This window comes from Sorex araneus, chromosome 10 (assembly GCF_027595985.1).
Source record: "Sorex araneus isolate mSorAra2 chromosome 10, mSorAra2.pri, whole genome shotgun sequence".
Classification (NCBI taxonomy): Eukaryota; Metazoa; Chordata; class Mammalia; order Eulipotyphla; family Soricidae; genus Sorex; species Sorex araneus.
The window spans coordinates 6,846,354-6,863,884 of NC_073311.1; the positions used below are offsets into that span (position 1 = coordinate 6,846,354).

The 17,531-nt window shown below is 44.1% G+C and overlaps 1 protein-coding gene across 1 annotated transcript; it reads left to right on the forward strand.

The window, feature by feature from the left end:
- Positions 1–4,432: 4,432 nt before the first annotated feature.
- On the forward strand, positions 4,433–13,406 carry LOC129399142 (TBC1 domain family member 30-like). The gene is made up of 3 exons (XM_055118399.1): positions 4,433–5,126; positions 12,220–12,384; positions 13,315–13,406. Exons 1-3 carry the CDS (start codon positions 4,433–4,435, stop codon positions 13,368–13,370), a joined length of 915 nt encoding a protein of 304 aa, XP_054974374.1. The 3' UTR covers positions 13,371–13,406.
- Positions 13,407–17,531: the final 4,125 nt, after the last annotated feature.

Below are 17,531 nucleotides of genomic sequence, written 5' to 3' on the forward strand. Positions count from 1 at the left end.
AAAGTGGCCGCCCGCTCCTGGGATTCTAAAAATTTAAATAATTGGGGACTAGAGCCATCTGCAGTGAGTTGCTCGGTTCCGAGATTCATTTGTGAGTCTCTAGATCATAGCCGTTATTGTGCTTAAGTGGTACCCAGAGGCAGTTAGTGGGCATCACAGCCAGGACACTGGAAGGGCGGGAAGATGGGAAGGGATGGCCCAGTCCTGACCCCTTGAAGTCTGGCATTTTCAATCACTGGTCCCGAATACCTGTTTTTTTCAGCAGATTTATTATCTTGCGTTGGAGGCTTGGGAGGAGCCTGTGAAGATCAGCAGCAACAGGTTCTGGAGGTTTGTGGCTGCTGGGGTTCATCTGGGGCAGGTGGGAGAGGATGCCTGCTCCCCTCTGAGGTGCCTGGCGCAAGGTCAGGAGCCATCCCTGCAGTGAGCTGCCCAGTTCTGAGATTCATCTGTGAGTCACAGAATTTTAATATTTAATTTAAAGTATGTATTCAGTTCTCCAAAGTTTCTCTAAACACTACAATTTTATTTAACTAATTGCTTTTATTTGTTGGCTATCTATCATGTACTATTGTGTATGTCCCAGTTTAATGGCTTCTCAAAAGACAAAAATCTTCCTTTTTTGTTAATCATTCAACCCAACTTTTTGGGTTTGAAATTTCATGTAGCTATTGAGTAGAAAATACAGGTTTTAATTTTGTTTCTATAAGGAAATTGTAACCAGTCAAATTTAAGAGAAAAAGTGATTCTCCTTGAGAAGTTGAAACCCAGCAATGACCTTTTGCATTTCTCTTGTGATCTGGGAATAATTAATCCCTTAAGGATTAGTGTAAAAGGTTAGCTGCTGAATTTTAGAAACCAGTCTTTCAAAGTATAATCATAGCTTTCATCATAGCAATTTAGTCTTTACACACATTAGAAAAATTAATTATAAAATATAAAGAATTTTGTTAAAGCAACTTTAAATTATTGGTGTTAAAGGCTACTGGCAAGCTCCTGTAGAAAGTTGAAAACAATTTCAATATTCATAGACTTTGGTCTCTAAATTAGATTTACTTAAATCACTTTCTATAGATGATAGTAAATTGTATCAAACTTAGAATCTTCTTTGTTACATTCAAAAATAATTCAGTATTTTGACCTTTAATCTGGTATAAACAATTAGCATTATTCATTTAGATGTTAAAACAAGTCCCAAACAAGTTAAAATACTGATTGCTCTTAGGAGCACAATCAATTGTGCGAGATACCCTCGGTAGCTTGCCCGGCTCTTCGAGAGGGGAGAAGGAATCGAACCTGGGTGGGCCGCATGCAAGGCAAATGCCCTACCCGCTGTGCTATTGCTCCAGCCCTTTCCCCTTTTTAACTAAAAATATTTTTTTTAAACTGTATTAATTAATTTGGGTTTGGGTACCACACCCGGCAGTGCTGAGGGGTTCCTCCTGGCTTGCACTCAGTCATTACTCCTGGTGTTGCTCAGGGGACCATATGGGATGCTGGGAATCGAACCTGGATTGGTTTTTGGTTTTGTTCAAGGAAAGATATCAGCTGAACTATCACTGTAAGGGCAAAACTGACGCCATAACAGGCAGCAGAAATCAGCAAAATCAGGTAGGCCTCAGGTTCAGTTCCTGGAACTGAACCAGACTTAGGTTCCCAGCAATGAAACAATGTATAACTAACCACACTGAACCCACCTGGGAAGTTCCTGGGTCCAATAAATGCTCAATCACTAGGCCTCAGTTATTATGCCCCAGAAATTATCTTTTGTTAACAGCAAGGCATGGGTGGCGGATGTAATCATAGAACTGTTACTATTATTGGAAACTATTGTTTAACTGTTGCCTGAACACTGTTACCTTATGCTTGCTTAACTTTGAAACTTATATAAACGCATGTGATTAGGACTCCTGGTGCTTGTCAAGCCTCACTGCATTGAATGAGACTTGGACCCTCACTTGAGTGAGCAATAAAGTTCCTTTGCTTTTGCATTATCGTGTGTGGACTTAGTCTCTCCACAACTGGGGATCTGAAATTCGGACCCAGCATCACCACTGTTGTTGTTTTTTTGCTTTTTCATTTTCCTTTTTTTTTTAAAGGGGCCAACATGATAGTATTGCAGGTAGGGTGTTTGCCTTGCAGCAGACCCAAGTTCAATCCCAGTATTACATATTGTGCCCTGAGTATCACCAGAAGTGGCCAAATAAAAAAAAGGATTTGATTTCTGCTCAAGGGACCAAAAAAAGAAAACAAGTTTAAGAAGAAAATAAATAATATTGAAAAGTAATGTTGGCTTCAACCAAAATACTGTGTGTCTCCGTATGTCACTGATGGGGGAGAAAGTGAGAAAACTGACCCAGCGTTTCTCAGTTGCCGGAGAGAGGGCCCCCGTGAGGTGGCAGGATATTCCATAGGGGCCACACATGAAAACTGCATAAGTTGGGTGTGGATGTCCAAGTGAAGGTCACTCGAACAAGTGTGAGGCCAGTGAGAGTCTATGGTCAAGGCATGTGCTTCGCATTTGGACAACGCTGGCACCATTGGTGTGGTGCCCCAAAAAGAAAATAAAAATTCCAACCAGCAACGGATTTTTAATTGTTCCTAGTTTTAATTTTGCCAGCTTCCTCCTTTCAGGTGATTTGATAATGATGGGAAAGGGGAATTAACTGTGAGATTCTGATAAATTACGTACATTGATCATCAAAGACTGTGCTGTTTCTGATCTTTTCACCATTCCCTTCAGCTCAACTGCAGTTTCTTTATCCACAGGCCTTGACAGATATCCTCAATGAGAATTGTTCTGAAGACTATTAGTTTTCACATCTGTTAGGCAGAGATGGAGAGAAAGGGCTGGGAAGTCAGGGAAGAAAAGGAATCCGATTTCAGTATTTCTCTCTGAAAGTTCTGCTTGTGGCAAAATGTGGACTATGAAGCATCTATTCACTGCTGGGGACAATAGGGAAAAATCCTCAAAACAAAAATGAATGAATTCTTCCCACTTCGTGTATTTTTAAAATTATACAAATAATTAGTAGTCCAGTTATAAATTCATAAGATAGGGTATTATTTTTAAATTCTGGATACTGGAGAGAAACATTATAAAATCTCCCCTGTCTTTGTATTAGCTCCAGTTTCCATAAGCGTCCTCTTTCCACCTGTGGTGGCAGATTCTATTAGCAAAGTTCTGGGAAGGTCAAAAGTGTGTAGCACGAACAAAGCACCACTGTGATTCATCCCCGAGACTCCCACTGCCTTTTAGGAGGGTATCAAGTACTTCATGGCACCAGGAGATAGGCAACTGTGCACTTCTGAAAAGAAACCAAATATGTATAATTGACAATGGAGCCAGCCACTTTTGAAAATTTCACTTTATTCACCGTGGATGGGCAGCTGCTTAGACTCCCTGCCACTGTGCTCCCCCCCTGCAAAGTGAGGATAAGATACTACTTACCTGCTTCAAGGGGTAAAGTGAGAAGGAAGGTCGGTGAGCAGCGCACTAGGAACAATGCTAAGGCAGCTAAAATAAACAACAGTGCTGAAATTCACCCCACAGGTAGCGAGGGTGGGCCTGCATCTCAGGGTTCTTTCATTGATGTCTGATTTAAAGATACGCCTCTCAGGATACCACATAAAATTGTAGTTTTACTGTTCCATCACTTGGGCCATTTCATGGACATTAATTGAAATTCCACCTAGGGGCTGGAGCGATATTACAGTGGGCAGGGTGTTTGCCTTGCACACAGCATACTGGGGTTCGATTCCTGGCATCCCATATGGTCCTCTGAGCACCACCACTAGGTGGTGTAATTCCTGAGTGCAGAGCCAGGAGTAACCCCTGAGCATTGCCAGGTGTGGCCCCAAACAACAAAGCAGAAGTCCATTTAGTATAGTGGGTGAGGTGTCCGCCTTGCATGCAATCAACTCTAATTGAATCCCCGGCACCACTTATGATTCCGTGAGCACTACCAGGAGTGACCCCTGAGCACAGAGCCAGGAGTCAGCCCTGAGCACAGTCAAACCAAACCAAAAACCAACAAACCCAACAACTCCCATTGCCTGTCAAGCCTCTTAGGAGAGAATCAGTTGATTCTCCCCACGTTATTGTTTCTGCTGTGCAAGTCTCCTGCACGCGAGCCCCGAACTTCACCACTGAGATACATCCGTGGGCCCTGAAGGGGCTGATCTTAATCCAGGACTTCATTTTTGACTCAAGACAAAAAACAAACAAACAAACAAACAAAAAACACATTAAAACAAGTTCACGGCATGTATTAAAATTCGGGTAGACCTAGGTCTTCAGCAAGGTTCTGGGCGCAGGGAAACTGAGAGCGCCTTTCAAGACTCGGGTGTCGGGTGAGAAAGTGGCCCGGGTGGGCACTGATCCCGAGCGTGCCAAGGATGACCTGCCTATTGCAGCTCTGGGGGGCAATGAATGCCAGCTGCCAGCCGACGAGGAAGCCAGTGGTGCCTTCTTTTACGTTGGCTCAAGCGCTGCGTCCTGCAGGTGGCGCTGGCCCGTCCCGGGGGCTCCTTCTGCAGCGCGTTCGGGCCCCTTCCCGGCCTTAAGGGGAGCCCTCGCGGGCGCGCGCCCCACCTGGCGCAGGTGTGGCCGACGGGGCGGCGGGCACGGAGCCTGGGGCGGTGCCCGCGGGCACCCGCTGGGGACCAGGCCGCGCCCCCTCCCGGAACTGGCCGGCGTGGCGTTCGGGGCGCAGCGGCCGGAGCGCGGCGGCTGGCCAGGGGCCCCATGGAAGTCCCGGGGGCGGGCGGGGACCGGCCGGGGCGCCCCGAGGCGGAGGTGCCCGGGAGGGCGCGGACCCCGTCCTCGCCGGGGGCGGCCGCGGAGGGCGGGGACGGGCCGGGGCGCGGCCGCGCGAGCCGCACGGCGTCCCTGGTCAGCGGGCTGCTCACCGAGCTCTACAGCTGCGCCGACGACGAGGCGGCCGGAGGGGGCCGCGGCCCGGGGAGCGGCCGGGGACGCCGCGACAGCCTGGACAGCTCCACCGAGGCCTCGGGCTCCGACGTGTTCCTGGGCGGCCGCGGCGGCGCCGGCGACTCCCGCGTGCTGCAGGAGCTGCAGGAGCGGCCGAGCCCCCGGCTCCAGCTGCAGTACCTGCGGCAGAAAGGTGAGCGCGCGCGGGGGTCGGGGCACCCCCGGGTCCAGTCCCGCGGGTGCGCAGTGACCGCTGCGCTGCGAGCAGACGCAGTTCCGGACGCGAGCCGTCTTCCCTGGCCCTCTGCGGTGCCTGGGGGCGCACCGTGGCTGGCGGTTAGTTGTGGGGTCTCCCTCCCCCCGCCCCGTTCGTGTGTTCATGGAGCCCTCACCCCCGAAGAGAGGCATGCAGGTTCTGGTGGCATGCGATAGCACGGAACAGCTGTTAGCACGGGTTGGAGTTTCTGATCCGAGTATCTGAAGTTACCTAGAGGGCGCCGCCAGGGGAAGGCTGGCACTCCCGGGCTTTTTCTTTCTTTCTTTCTTTCTTTCTTTCTTTCTTTCTTTCTTTCTTTCTTTCTTTCTTTCTTTCTTTCTTTCTTTCTTTCTTTCTTTCTTTCTTTCTTTCTTTCTTTCTTTCTTTCTTTCTTTCTTTCTTTCTTTCTTTCTTTCTTTCTTTCTTTCTTTCTTTCTTTCTTTTTTCCTTAAATTAATTCTGCACCACTTGGTATTTAACTAGTGGGGCGGACTAATTCGATAATGTAGTTTCTAAGCAGAACGCGGCAATTCCATTTCTGCCAGAGATCTGGTTTCCCAGAGCTCGGTAGGTGGGTTTACATTTTGTCTCACTAGCAGACTAGTGGAAGGCCCTAGGGAGAGTCTTGGCGAGGCCCCCCTTTTAGCTGCTGGGACCTTCACACGTGGACAGGGCCATTGGAAAAGGCCTTGGCTTCCAGGCAGGAAACATAGTGATTACAGCTGCCTTTTTTTCATAGATCAAGACTTCAATTTACAGAATGAAGTAAGGTGTTAAAAGCAGGTGCTAAATCAACATAGCTTTTCTTCCAAGGAATGTTTTGTGCTAATTTACCAGGGAAAGCAAGGAAAGAAAAAAGATAAAATTTAGTTTGTGTTGTTGTTGCCTCATTATAAAATTGGTCTAACTGGTGCCAGAAAACAAAACAAAACAACCTAAAACCAAAAACCCCAAACAAAAACTAACCACAAAAGTAATAAACCTGTCAACTTTCTCAAATCTCTATAAACAGCTCTTTGCTTCCTCTGCTGGCTTCCTGGGGGGATTTTCCCCCAGCTGATGGTTACAAATGGCCTCTCCTTCCTTCCTTGCCCTGGGACTGTAGCTGGAGTTGAGGCACTTCATTTTATACAATTATTCGGCTGTTCTTGGAGTGTCTGTTTATGCCACCAGTTCTATAAGGCAATAGTTCTCTCAGAATCCAACAAAGTTAATTTTGAGGAAATATGATTTGGCTTTTTGCCTTACAAGGCTGTTCACCTTTTGTTAGTGAGGGAATTTAGGAGATTAGTAATTTCCTTTTAGAAGAGGAAATTTGACATACATACTGATATGTCAAGAGGTAACCAGCTTTGCCAAGCACGTTTTGTGTTTCAAACAAGTGATCATTCTACTGACCGTTAAGAAGTTTTTTTTTGGGTGAGGGGTTGTGTCACAGCTGGCTCTGCCCGGTTCTTACTCCTGGCTCTGTGCTCAGGGATCATTCCTGACGGGGTTCAGGAGACCATGTGGAGTAGCGAGGACCAAAACTGTGTGAGACTTGTGCAAAGCAAGCTCCCTGCCTGCTCTACTTTCTTTCTGAATTTGCCCCCAACTTTTGTTTCATTCAGATCTTTAAGAATCAGGTTTGCCCAAGTCTTAGCCTTAGAACAAGGGTGGTTGTCTGTTCTTTTCTTTTGTAAAGAAGCCTCCTGGGTCAAGGAGACGGCCATACTGTAAGTCACACATAGCAGTTGTCAGTAAATATGAGTAAGATGACATTAAAGAATCAGGGGTCAGAGAGATACCGTGGCAGGTAGGATGCTTGTCTGTCATGCAGCCCACCCAGGGGACATCCTATATTGTCCCCTGAGCCCCACCAAAAATAATACCTGACCGCAGAGCCAGGAGTAACCCCTGTGCAAGCTGAGTGTGCACCCCCTTCAAAAAAAAAAAAGACACAACAACCCCACAACAAAAAGAAATCAGAGTCAAAGAGTCAGGCGATGAAAAGAGCTGTCTGCTAAAGCAATGCTGCTGATGAGAGATTTTTGGTTTTTTTCAGAGTCAAAAAATGTCCCTTCTAACATAATACTTAATAAGAATCTTGCATATTGCAGGTAATCTGCATATGTGTTCTCTCTCACTGCTAAGGATTTTGTGGTAGCACCAATGTCACCCTGCTCACATAGAACATGTATGTTCTTTTTTTTTTTCTTTTTTGGGTCACATCGGCAATGCACAGGGGTTACTCCTGGCTCTGCACTCAGGAATTACTCCTGGTGGTGCTTGGGGGACCATATGGGATGCTGGGAATTGAACCTGGGTCGGCCGTGTGCAAGGCAAATGCCCTACCCGCTATGCTATCGCTCCAGCCCCATGTATGTTCTTTAGATCAGAGTTTCTCAACCTTCTACTGAGGCTCTGGTCTGACCCTGTTTCTTTTCTGTGGCCTCGCCCCTATTGGCTGGTCCCTAGTCTAATGCCATGTGGCCCCCACTTACTAGCTTTTCATCTGTAGACCTATTGGAACAGCCTGGGACCCTTCAGTGGCCATTAGCACCCCCTCCTGCCCCGCTGCCTTAGAGAAATACTGCTTAAAAATGGCTTATCAGGAAATTGCAGTTGTTGTCTCAGTGTTTCTATTTTATTTATTTATTTGCTTTTGGGTCATACCCGGTGATGCTCAGAGGTTATTTCTGGCTCTGCACTCAGAAATGACTCCTGGCAGTGTTTAGGTGACCATATGGGATGCCAGGGATGGAACCAGGTTTTTTTGGTCATGTGCAAGGCAAATGCCCTAGCAGTGTTTTCAGCTGGGAGTGAAACTTGTGGGATTTTTTTTGTTTGTTTCTTCTTATTCTTTTAAATCTTTATTGAGGTACTGTGATTTATAATGTTAATGGTAGTTTCATGCAGTACATCAGCTCATCACAGCCACTACTAGGGTATACCTATCACTTCTCTCCACAAGGGTCCCAAATGTCACTTCTGTTCTACTCCTTGCCCCCTTGTCCAACTCTCCAGTTCTATTACCTTTGGCCATTTGTTTTCCCCTTACTGTGTGTATTTAGGTTACACATATGAAAGAGATCATTCTGTGTCAATCCCTTTTTTTCTGACTGGCTTTGCTTAACGTGCTGTTCTTTAGTTCCATCCATGTTTTGACAAATTTCATGAGTTTGTCCTTGTGTATAGCTGCATAGTATTCCATTATATATATTGTGTATGTGTGTGTCATAACTTCTTGTGTAATTGGGAATTTGAGTCATTTTATGTCTTCGCCATTTTGCTAAGCATTGCAGTGAACATTGCACATATCCTTTCAAATTAATGTGTTTAGCTTTTGAGAGGTAGATACTAAGAAGTGGCATTTATGAACTGTGTGTGGAAGTTCTATTACTGCAGATAATCTTCCTGGATAAATCTCCACATTACTTTCTATAAAGGTGGAACCAGATGCTATTCCCACCAACAGCGAATGAGGTTTCATTTCTCACTACTCCCTCACTACACTTGCAGCTTACAGGCTTTTACATAAATGCTATTCTCACTGGTTTGGGGAAGTATATGTTTATCTCTTATCTCTACATTTGGATAGGGTTATTAGATTTTTTTGCTGTTAAACTTTGAGTGCTTTATAGATATTGGATATTAGCCTTTTATTTGAGTTATTGTGTCATAATATTTTCTCCCATTTAGTGGTGTGTCTTTTTATTTTAGCTTGAATTTCCTTTGCAAAAGCTTTTTTTAAAAAAACTTTTTGGTTGACACACACTTGGCAATGCTCAGAAGCAACTCCTGGCGGTACTCAGGAGACCATCGATATGCTGGGGATTGAACCCAGGTTGGCCATGTGCAAGGCAAACGCCTTACCTTCTATATTATCACTCTGGCCAGAGCTTTTGAATTTGATGTAGTTCACTTCATTTATTTTTGTTTTTGCTGCTTTTGCCTCTGTGGTTCTCTCGTTGAAGATGAGATGTCTGAAGTTCATATCCTGAAGAGTTTTCTTCAATGTATTTAATGAATTATGTCTTAATCTAGGGATCTTTAATTCACTGTGCATTTACTTTTGTGAATGGTGTGAGATATGGTTCCAATTTCATTTCCTTACATGTGGCTATCCAGTTTTCCCAACACCAAGAGACTTTCCTTGCTCCACTTCATGTATTTAGCTCCTCTGTTAGAGATTAGCTGCCTTTAAATCTGGGGATTGGGGATTTAATTCAATGCTCTCTATTCTGCACCAGTGGTCTGTGAGTCTATCTTTAGTCCAATACCATGCAGTTTTGATTATTTTAGTTTTGTAGTTTAGTTCAAAGTTGGAAATTGCAATACCATCCATCATTTTTGTTTTCTTACTAATAATTCAGCTATTTGGGGAGTGCTATGGTTTCATACAAATTTTAGTAGAGTTTAATATCTTTGAAGACATGTTTTGAAGAAGGTTACTCTGATCATGTTGGTTCTTCCAATCCATAAACAGGTAATATATTTTTATTTTCTGATGTCCTCATCTATTTCTTTCTAGTATTTATAATTTTTCACTGTATAGGTTTTTCATCTCGTTTGTTTAGCTAAATCCTAGGTATTTAATATTTTTGGACACTATTTGAAAGGGATTGTCCTTTTAATTTCTCTGTATTCTAGTTCATTATTTGCATGCATAAATTCCAAAGGTTTTTGTAATAATTTTGTAGCCTTATTCCATACTGTATCTGTTCATTATATCTGTTCAAGAAGAGAGTAAACTTTGGACTTGGAATACTTGAGCTGAGTGAGACTGAAGTCGTAATACAGTGGTTTAGGTGCCTCCCTGCATGCGGCTGACCTGGGTTTGATCCCCAGCAGCCCATATGGTCTCTTGAGCCCTGCCAGGAAGATCCCTGATTGTAGAGTCAGATTAATCCCTGAGCACAGCTGGGTGTGGCCCCCAAACAAAACAATGCCTGAGCTGATATTTACTGCTTTTCTTTTCTGCTGTGTTCCTGGGGGTGATATTTAACCTCTCTGTGCTACATTTTTCTTAGTCGTGATAGTACCTATCTCAGAGAGCTTTGATGAAAATTATTTAAGGCTCCAGAGCAATAGCACAGTGGGTAGGGCATTTGCAGCAGACTCAATTTTGGTCCCTGCTACCCTATATGGTCACCTGAACCAGGAGTGATTCCTGAGTGCAGAGCAAGGAGTCACCCCTGAACATTGCCAGGTGTGATCACCCCGCCCAAAAAAGAGAAAAGATTATTTAAGTCAGTGTGTTTAAAATGTTCAGTAAATGTTGAGTGTTATTTTAATATATGCACTGTAATTCCTTAGAGAACAAGTTGTCCACTGTTCAACATTTACAATTTCCTCATTTATTTAAGACTGTTAGGCGCCTTGGCCGATGCTGTGGGCCAATCAAAGATAAAGGAGACTGTATTTCCGTCCTCAGGAAATACCAGTGAATGTTGCTCTTTTAATTAAACTCTGGTGACTTTTCCTATATTGACAAGTACCTATAGTTCAGAGAATATCAGGGCTTTAGTACTTCAAATGTCACCAAAAAAGGACTCTTCTGGTGTTGAACATAACATAAATTCAAGATGATGAAATCCTGGGCTAGAGTACAGTGGGTGAGGCACTTGTCTTGCTCTGAGCAAAGAGCCAGGAGTAAGCCCTGAGCACTGCTGGGTGTGACCCAAAAAACCAAACCAAACAAAAAGACGATAAAATTCTTAACTCGTTTGTTTCTAGAAGGAAAAAAGTTTAGAATGACTGTGTGGCTGACCCGGTACTTCATTTGGCCCCTGAGTGCTCCCAGGAGTGAGCAGCCTGGGTACAGAGGGAGGAGTAAGCCTTGAGGAAGGTGTGGTCCCCTCACCCCGGGATAAAGATATAGCCATTTGCTATAAATTAAGTACTCTGGGAATGGAGAGTTTTCTCTTTTCTTGAAGCTTTTCACTCTGTTTATTCATCTTAGACCCTAAATATTTTATTTCACCTAAGTGTGTTTTTATAACCCATACATTTGACCTTAAGATGAGGAAATAACTGGCATTTTTTCCTCTTTTTCATAGAAATTTCTTATTTTGGGATATTGGAGAGATAGTACAGCAGCTTGCCCTGCACCCGTCTCACCCAGGTCTGGTCTCCAGCATCCCATATGGCCCCAGCTACTACCAGGAGCAATTCCTGAGTGCAGACCATCACTGGGCGCGGCCCCAAAACCAAAAAGAAATTTCTAATTCTTATTTTAGTGCTATTTCTATTTAGTACTAATAAAGACCCTATGGTTTGTTTCTCACGAAATCTTACACACTAAGCATAAGTTGAGACTCGGAGCACTGTCTTTAAGTTGATTGATCTGAAGGCAGTTCTTTTTATCTCAAGGTCGAATGTTTTCAGCAGTGTGGTCAAGACATCGGTGTAAGTGCCCTCCACCAGCTGACTCTGCAGAACCCAAGGAAGCATTTCCTTTGGTCTCAGGGGTACTTTTCTTTTGAACATTTCTTTTGTTCTGATCCTCTCCAGATTCTCTAAATCCCTTTTAAATGAGCACATTCAAGCTTCACAAGGACCCCTGATGTGGGCCTAACCAATGGCAAGGAAGATTTCCTGCCTGACAGTGACTGACAGTGGAAATATCATGTGATAAACAAAAATCCAGGATTGATGATTCATATAAAGATTCCTGTCAACTAGGACAAAAGAGATAGAATAGGGTTGAAGCATTTGCCTGGCCTGTGACTGACTCCATTCAATCCCCCACATCACATATGGTTCACAGAGCACTGCTTGGAGGGTCTTCTGAGCACAGAGCTAGGAGTAGCTCTTGAGCACTGTTACTCCCAAACAAAAAGATCATTGGCTGCTGGTTACCAACTCTTGTAGAAAAGCATCGCCAGGGCTCCAAGCACCGCAGGATAAGTCATCCTCCGCAAATGAAAAGATGGGCTCAGGTATGGGGCTGTTTGGAAGCGAGACCTCGAGGGCAGAGGTCCGGCCGGTGGGCAGCCTGGCGAGACCGCACTATAGAGTCCCCTGTTTTCTTTTCCTTTCCCGGTAGATATCAACGAGCTGAAGATAATCCTCCGAGAGCTGAAGTACAGAATTGGTACGCAGTCAGCGAAGCTGCTCCGGCAGCTGAAGCAGAAGGACCGGCTTCTGCATAAGGTGCAGAAGAACTGCGATGTGCTGACGGCGTGCCTGCAGGCCGCATCGCCGAAGAGACGTGAGTGCTGGACTGGGTGAGCCTGTGTGCCACATGGGCTGGGGTGCTAGTGAAGCCGGCTGCAGAATGCAGAATCGCGGTGTATCTGAATGTATGAAAAGAGGTGTGTGTGTGTGTGTGTGTGTGTGTGTGTGTGTGGTGTGGGGTCAAACTTAAGGTCTCACAGAGGTGGAGGTTCACCCTTTACCACTGAACCACCTCCCTGGTCCCTCAAATATGAAGTTTTTTGTGGAAGCTTGTAGTCCAGAGTCACAGACTCATTTTTTTTAATGTTAAAAGTTCTATTCCATACCTGATGTTGCAAACCTGGTTTTATTCTTGTGGTGTTGAGTCTGTACTTCCCTTTGACAATGGCTGTTTTGAATCTGATGCTTAATAACAAGTTAAAGATTTTCAAAGGAGCATCAGGCAGCGCGCAAAGGGCACAGCTTTGCTCTTGTTTTACTCTCCTAAGGGAATTAAACAATTGGCTTGAAAATCTTGTAGTAGGATTTTCATTTGGAGGGATCACCCCTTGCGATGCTCAGGGGTTACTCCTGGCTCTGCACTCAGGGAACACTCCTGGTGGTGCTTCACATTTGGATGCCGGGGATCAAACCTGGGTCAGCTATGTGCAGGACAAGCACTCTACCTGCAGTCGTACCTCTTCAGCCCCCTTATAGCAGGGTCCAATGTCCTCTGAAGTCTGAAAGGAACAAGATACTTGAACCAACCTGGATTGTGGGGAGTCCTTCCTTGACTAAGAGCTGTGCTGGTTTGCTCAGTTAATGAAGAAATAAGTTGCTAATGCATGAAAGTTAAGTAGTAACTATAAAAGCATAGAATTCAGCTTTATTATTTTCTCTTATTTTATGATTTTCAGCAATAGTTTCATATTTAATTCTGCTAACTTTTCCCTATTTTTGTTTTGTGTTCTCTGTTGACATGCAGCCTGGCAGAACAGTATGTTCAGGTATGATGAATCTAGGTCTGGTGTTGTGTTTTGATAAAATGCCTGCGACAGCTTCTTAGGTGCATGTGAATGCTGCTTTTTCTTATTCTGTCCCATGCTTACCCTGCCCCGTTTTATACATAAGGTGATGTCTCCTGGAGACTACTTGTCATTTGAAATTAAAATATTATTTCATAAAATAATTTTGGGTTTGGATGAGTTTAGGATGATAAGATTATGTCTCAAAATTTATGTTTGTGAAAGAAGATCCCTTCTCTCACATATCTTTTCTAAGTTTATTCTTGTTGTTTAGTACATATTTCTTTTTGCCTTTTTGGGCCACACCTAGTGATGCTCAGGGGTTATTCCTGGCTTTGCACTCAGGAATTACTCCTGGCAGTCCTCAGGGGATTTATATAGGATGTCAGGAATCAAACCCAAGCCGGCCGCATGCAAGGCAAAGCCCCTGTTTATTAAATATTTCAATTTAGCACTATATTAAGTGCAATGATCCAGTGGTTCAAAAATGCAGGACTGTGGGCTGGAGCGATAGCACAGCGGGTAGGGCGTTTGCCTTGCACGCGGCGGACCCGGGTTTGAATCCCAGCATCCCATATGGTCCCCTGAGCACCGCCAGGAGTAATTCCTGAGTGTAGAACCAGGAGTAACCCCTGTGCATTGCCCCGGGTGTGACCCAAAAAAAGCAAAAAAAAAAAAATGCAGGACTGTAATGGAGTTCTTGGCTTTGATAAAGAGTTTTGTTTTGTTTTTGGGATTTCACCTGGGAGTGCTTGGGGATCACTCCCAATGTGGTGCTTGGAGGACCCAGCAATGCTGGGGATCGAACTAGGGGCTCCGGTGTATGACTCTCTCACTGGCCCTTGAATAGTTTTCTCCAGGGCTAAGCACCTGTTTGAAACAGCTAGAGAAAGTAGTTGAATATGTATCTATTGACACCTACTCATCAGGCTAGTCACACACATACATGGATATATTTATCTGCTGGCCCATACTGATATGTATCTACATATATGAATAAACATAGATATGTAAAATATAGCATATATTACATGCATTTGCTATTTTTCGATGGATTCTGAGTGAATCTGAGTATCCAGTAGAAGTATAACTGGGGGCCAAAGAGATAGTCTAGCAGTAGGGCACTTGCCTTGCATGTGACTAACCTGGGTTTGAGCCCAGGCACCATATATGGTCCCTTCAGCCCCACCAGGAGTGATCTCGGAGCTGAGAGCCAGGAGTAAGCTCTGAGCACTGCTGGGTGTGGCCCAACCCCCCACCCTCCAAAAGAGAACTAACTGCTTCATGTGATACTGTGTTAGAAATTCAAGCAAGGGGCTGGAGCGATAGCACAGCGGGTAGGGCGTTTGCCTTGCACGCGGCCGACCCGGGTTCGAATCCCAGCATCCCATATGGTCCCCTGAGCACCACCAGGAGTAATTCCTGAGTGTAGAACCAGGAGTAACCCCTGTGCATCGCCGGGTGTGACCCAAAAAGCAAAAAAAAAAAAAAAGAAAAAAAGAAATTCAAGCAAATGACTCCTCATTTCATTTCCAGAGATTAGATGTTTTCTGACAAAATGCCTGATTCTAGTAAGTTGTGCTTCTTTCCCCCTCCATATCAACTGGGAATAAATACATTTGATTAGACTTCTAAAAATTAAGATTTCAACTATAAAACGCTTCTCCATGAAATAAAAGAGGACATGAGGAAATGGAAGCATATACCCTGCTCATGGATAGGGAGAATCAATATTGTCAAAATGGCAATACTCCCCAAAGCATTATACAGGTTCAACGCGATCCCTATAGGGATACCCATGACATTCTTCAAAGAAATGGATCAAGCAATCCTAAAATTCATATGGAACAACAAACGTCCATGGATAGCTAAAACAATTCTTGGGAAAAAGACGATGGGAGGCATCACCCTCCCCAACCTCAAACTTTACTACAAAGCGGTAACAATTAAAACAGCATGGTACTGGAACAAAGGCAGACCCGCAGACCAATGGAACAGGGTGGAATATCCCCAACACACAACCCCAAATGTATGATCATCTAATCTTTGATAAGGGAGCAAGAGATGTGAAGTGGAGCAAGGAAAGCCTCTTTAACAAATGGTGCTGGCACAACTGGACAACCACATGCAAAAGAATGGGCTTAGACCTCGACCTGACACCATGCACAAAAGTCAGATCAAAATGGATTAAAGACCTCAACATCAGACCACAATCATAAGGTACATTGAAGACAAGGTCGGCAAAACCCTCCATGATATTGAAGCTAACGGTTTCTTCAAAGATGACATGCAACTGGCCAATCAAGTGAAAACAGAGATAAACAAATGGGACTACATTAAGCTAAAAAGCTTCTGCACCACAAAAGATACAATGACCAGAATACAAAGACAATCTACAGAATGGGAAAGGATATTTACACAATACCCATCAGATAAGGGGTTGATATCAAGGGTATATAAAGCACTGGTTGAACTCTACAAGAAGAAAACATCCAACCCCATCAGAAAATGGGGCAAAGAAATGAACAGAAACTTTCCCAAGGAAGAGATACGAATGGCCAAAAGGCACATGAAAAAGTGTCCTACATCACTAATCATCAGGGAGATGCAGATCAAAACAACCATGAGATACCACCTCATACCACAGAGACTAGCACACATCCAAAAGAACAAAAGCAACTGCTGTTGGAGAGGATGTGGGGAGAAAGGGACCCTTCTACACTGCTGGTGGGAATGTCGACTGGTTCAGCCCTTTTGGAAAACAATATGGACAATTCTCAAAAAACTAGAGGTTGAACTCCCATTTGACCCAGCAATACCACTGCTGGGAATATATCCCAGAGAAGCAAAAAAAGTATAGTCGAAATGACATCTGCACTTATATGTTCATTGCAGCACTGTTTACAATAGCCAGAATCTGGAAAAAACCCGAATGCCCTAGAACAGACGACTGGTTGAAGAAACTTTGGTACATCTATACAATGGAATACTATGCAGCTGTTAGAAAAAATGAGGTCATGAAGTTTGCATATAAGTGGATCAGCATGGAAAGTATCATGCTAAGTGAAATGAGTCAGAAAGAGAGAGACAGACATAGAAAGATTGCACTCATTTGTGGAATATAGAATAACAGAGTAGGAGACTAACACCCAAGAATAGTAGAAATAAGTACCAGGAGGCTGACTCCATGGCTTGGAAGCTGGCCTCACATTCTGGGGAGAAGGCAACTCAGATAGAGAAGGGAACACCAAGTAAAATGTGGTTGGAGGCCATGTGGGGGAAGGGTGATGCATGCTGAATGTAGACTAGAGACTGAACACAATGGCCACTCAACACTTTTATTGCAAACTACAACACCTAATTAGAGAGAGAGAACAAAAGGGAATTCCTTGCCACAGTGACAGGGTGGGGTAGGGGGGAGATGGGATTGGGGAGGGTTGGAGGGATGCTGGGTTTATTTGTGGTGGAGAATGGGCACTGATGAAGGGATGGGTTCTTGAACTTTGTATGAGGGAAACATGAGCACAAAAATGTATAAATCTGTAACTGTACTCTCACAGTGATTAAAAAATTTAAAAAAAACTAAAAAAAAAAGAGTGCTCATAAGAGCACTGTAAGCTTCTCTGGGAGGAGGAAAAGGGGCAATTCACTGATGAAGGCTAAAACACTTAGGGCTAATATCCAACACCTTACAATTTGCTGTTAAGGCGTTTCCACTGCTGCACGAGCATGATCCCAGAGGCCAACTAAACTACTTTGGGCACCAGCAGCTCGCAGAAATGCCTCTAGACTGTGAACTGAGCCACTGCCCCATGTGGCGCCATGGGGGAAGGGTTTTTTTCTCTCGGCCCTTCCTTTCCGAGCACAGCACGGTGATCATTGCTTTTTGAGCACAAAATGGAGCTCGCAGAAATGTCTCTAGATTTTAACAGCAAAATGTACAATTTGCTGTTAAAATATATCTTATAACCAAGAAAATTAAAAAAAAATTAAGATTTCATTATCATGCTAAATAACTGAGCTTTTAGCAGTGATTAGTGCTGATACACTCAAATACCATGTGTGCTAACTTGCTTGTATTTCATATATCAAAGTCCATATGACCCCTACTTTTCCCTCTATATGGATTCCATGCTTATACTTGTTTTTGGGCGGATGGGTACATGGGTGGTCTGGG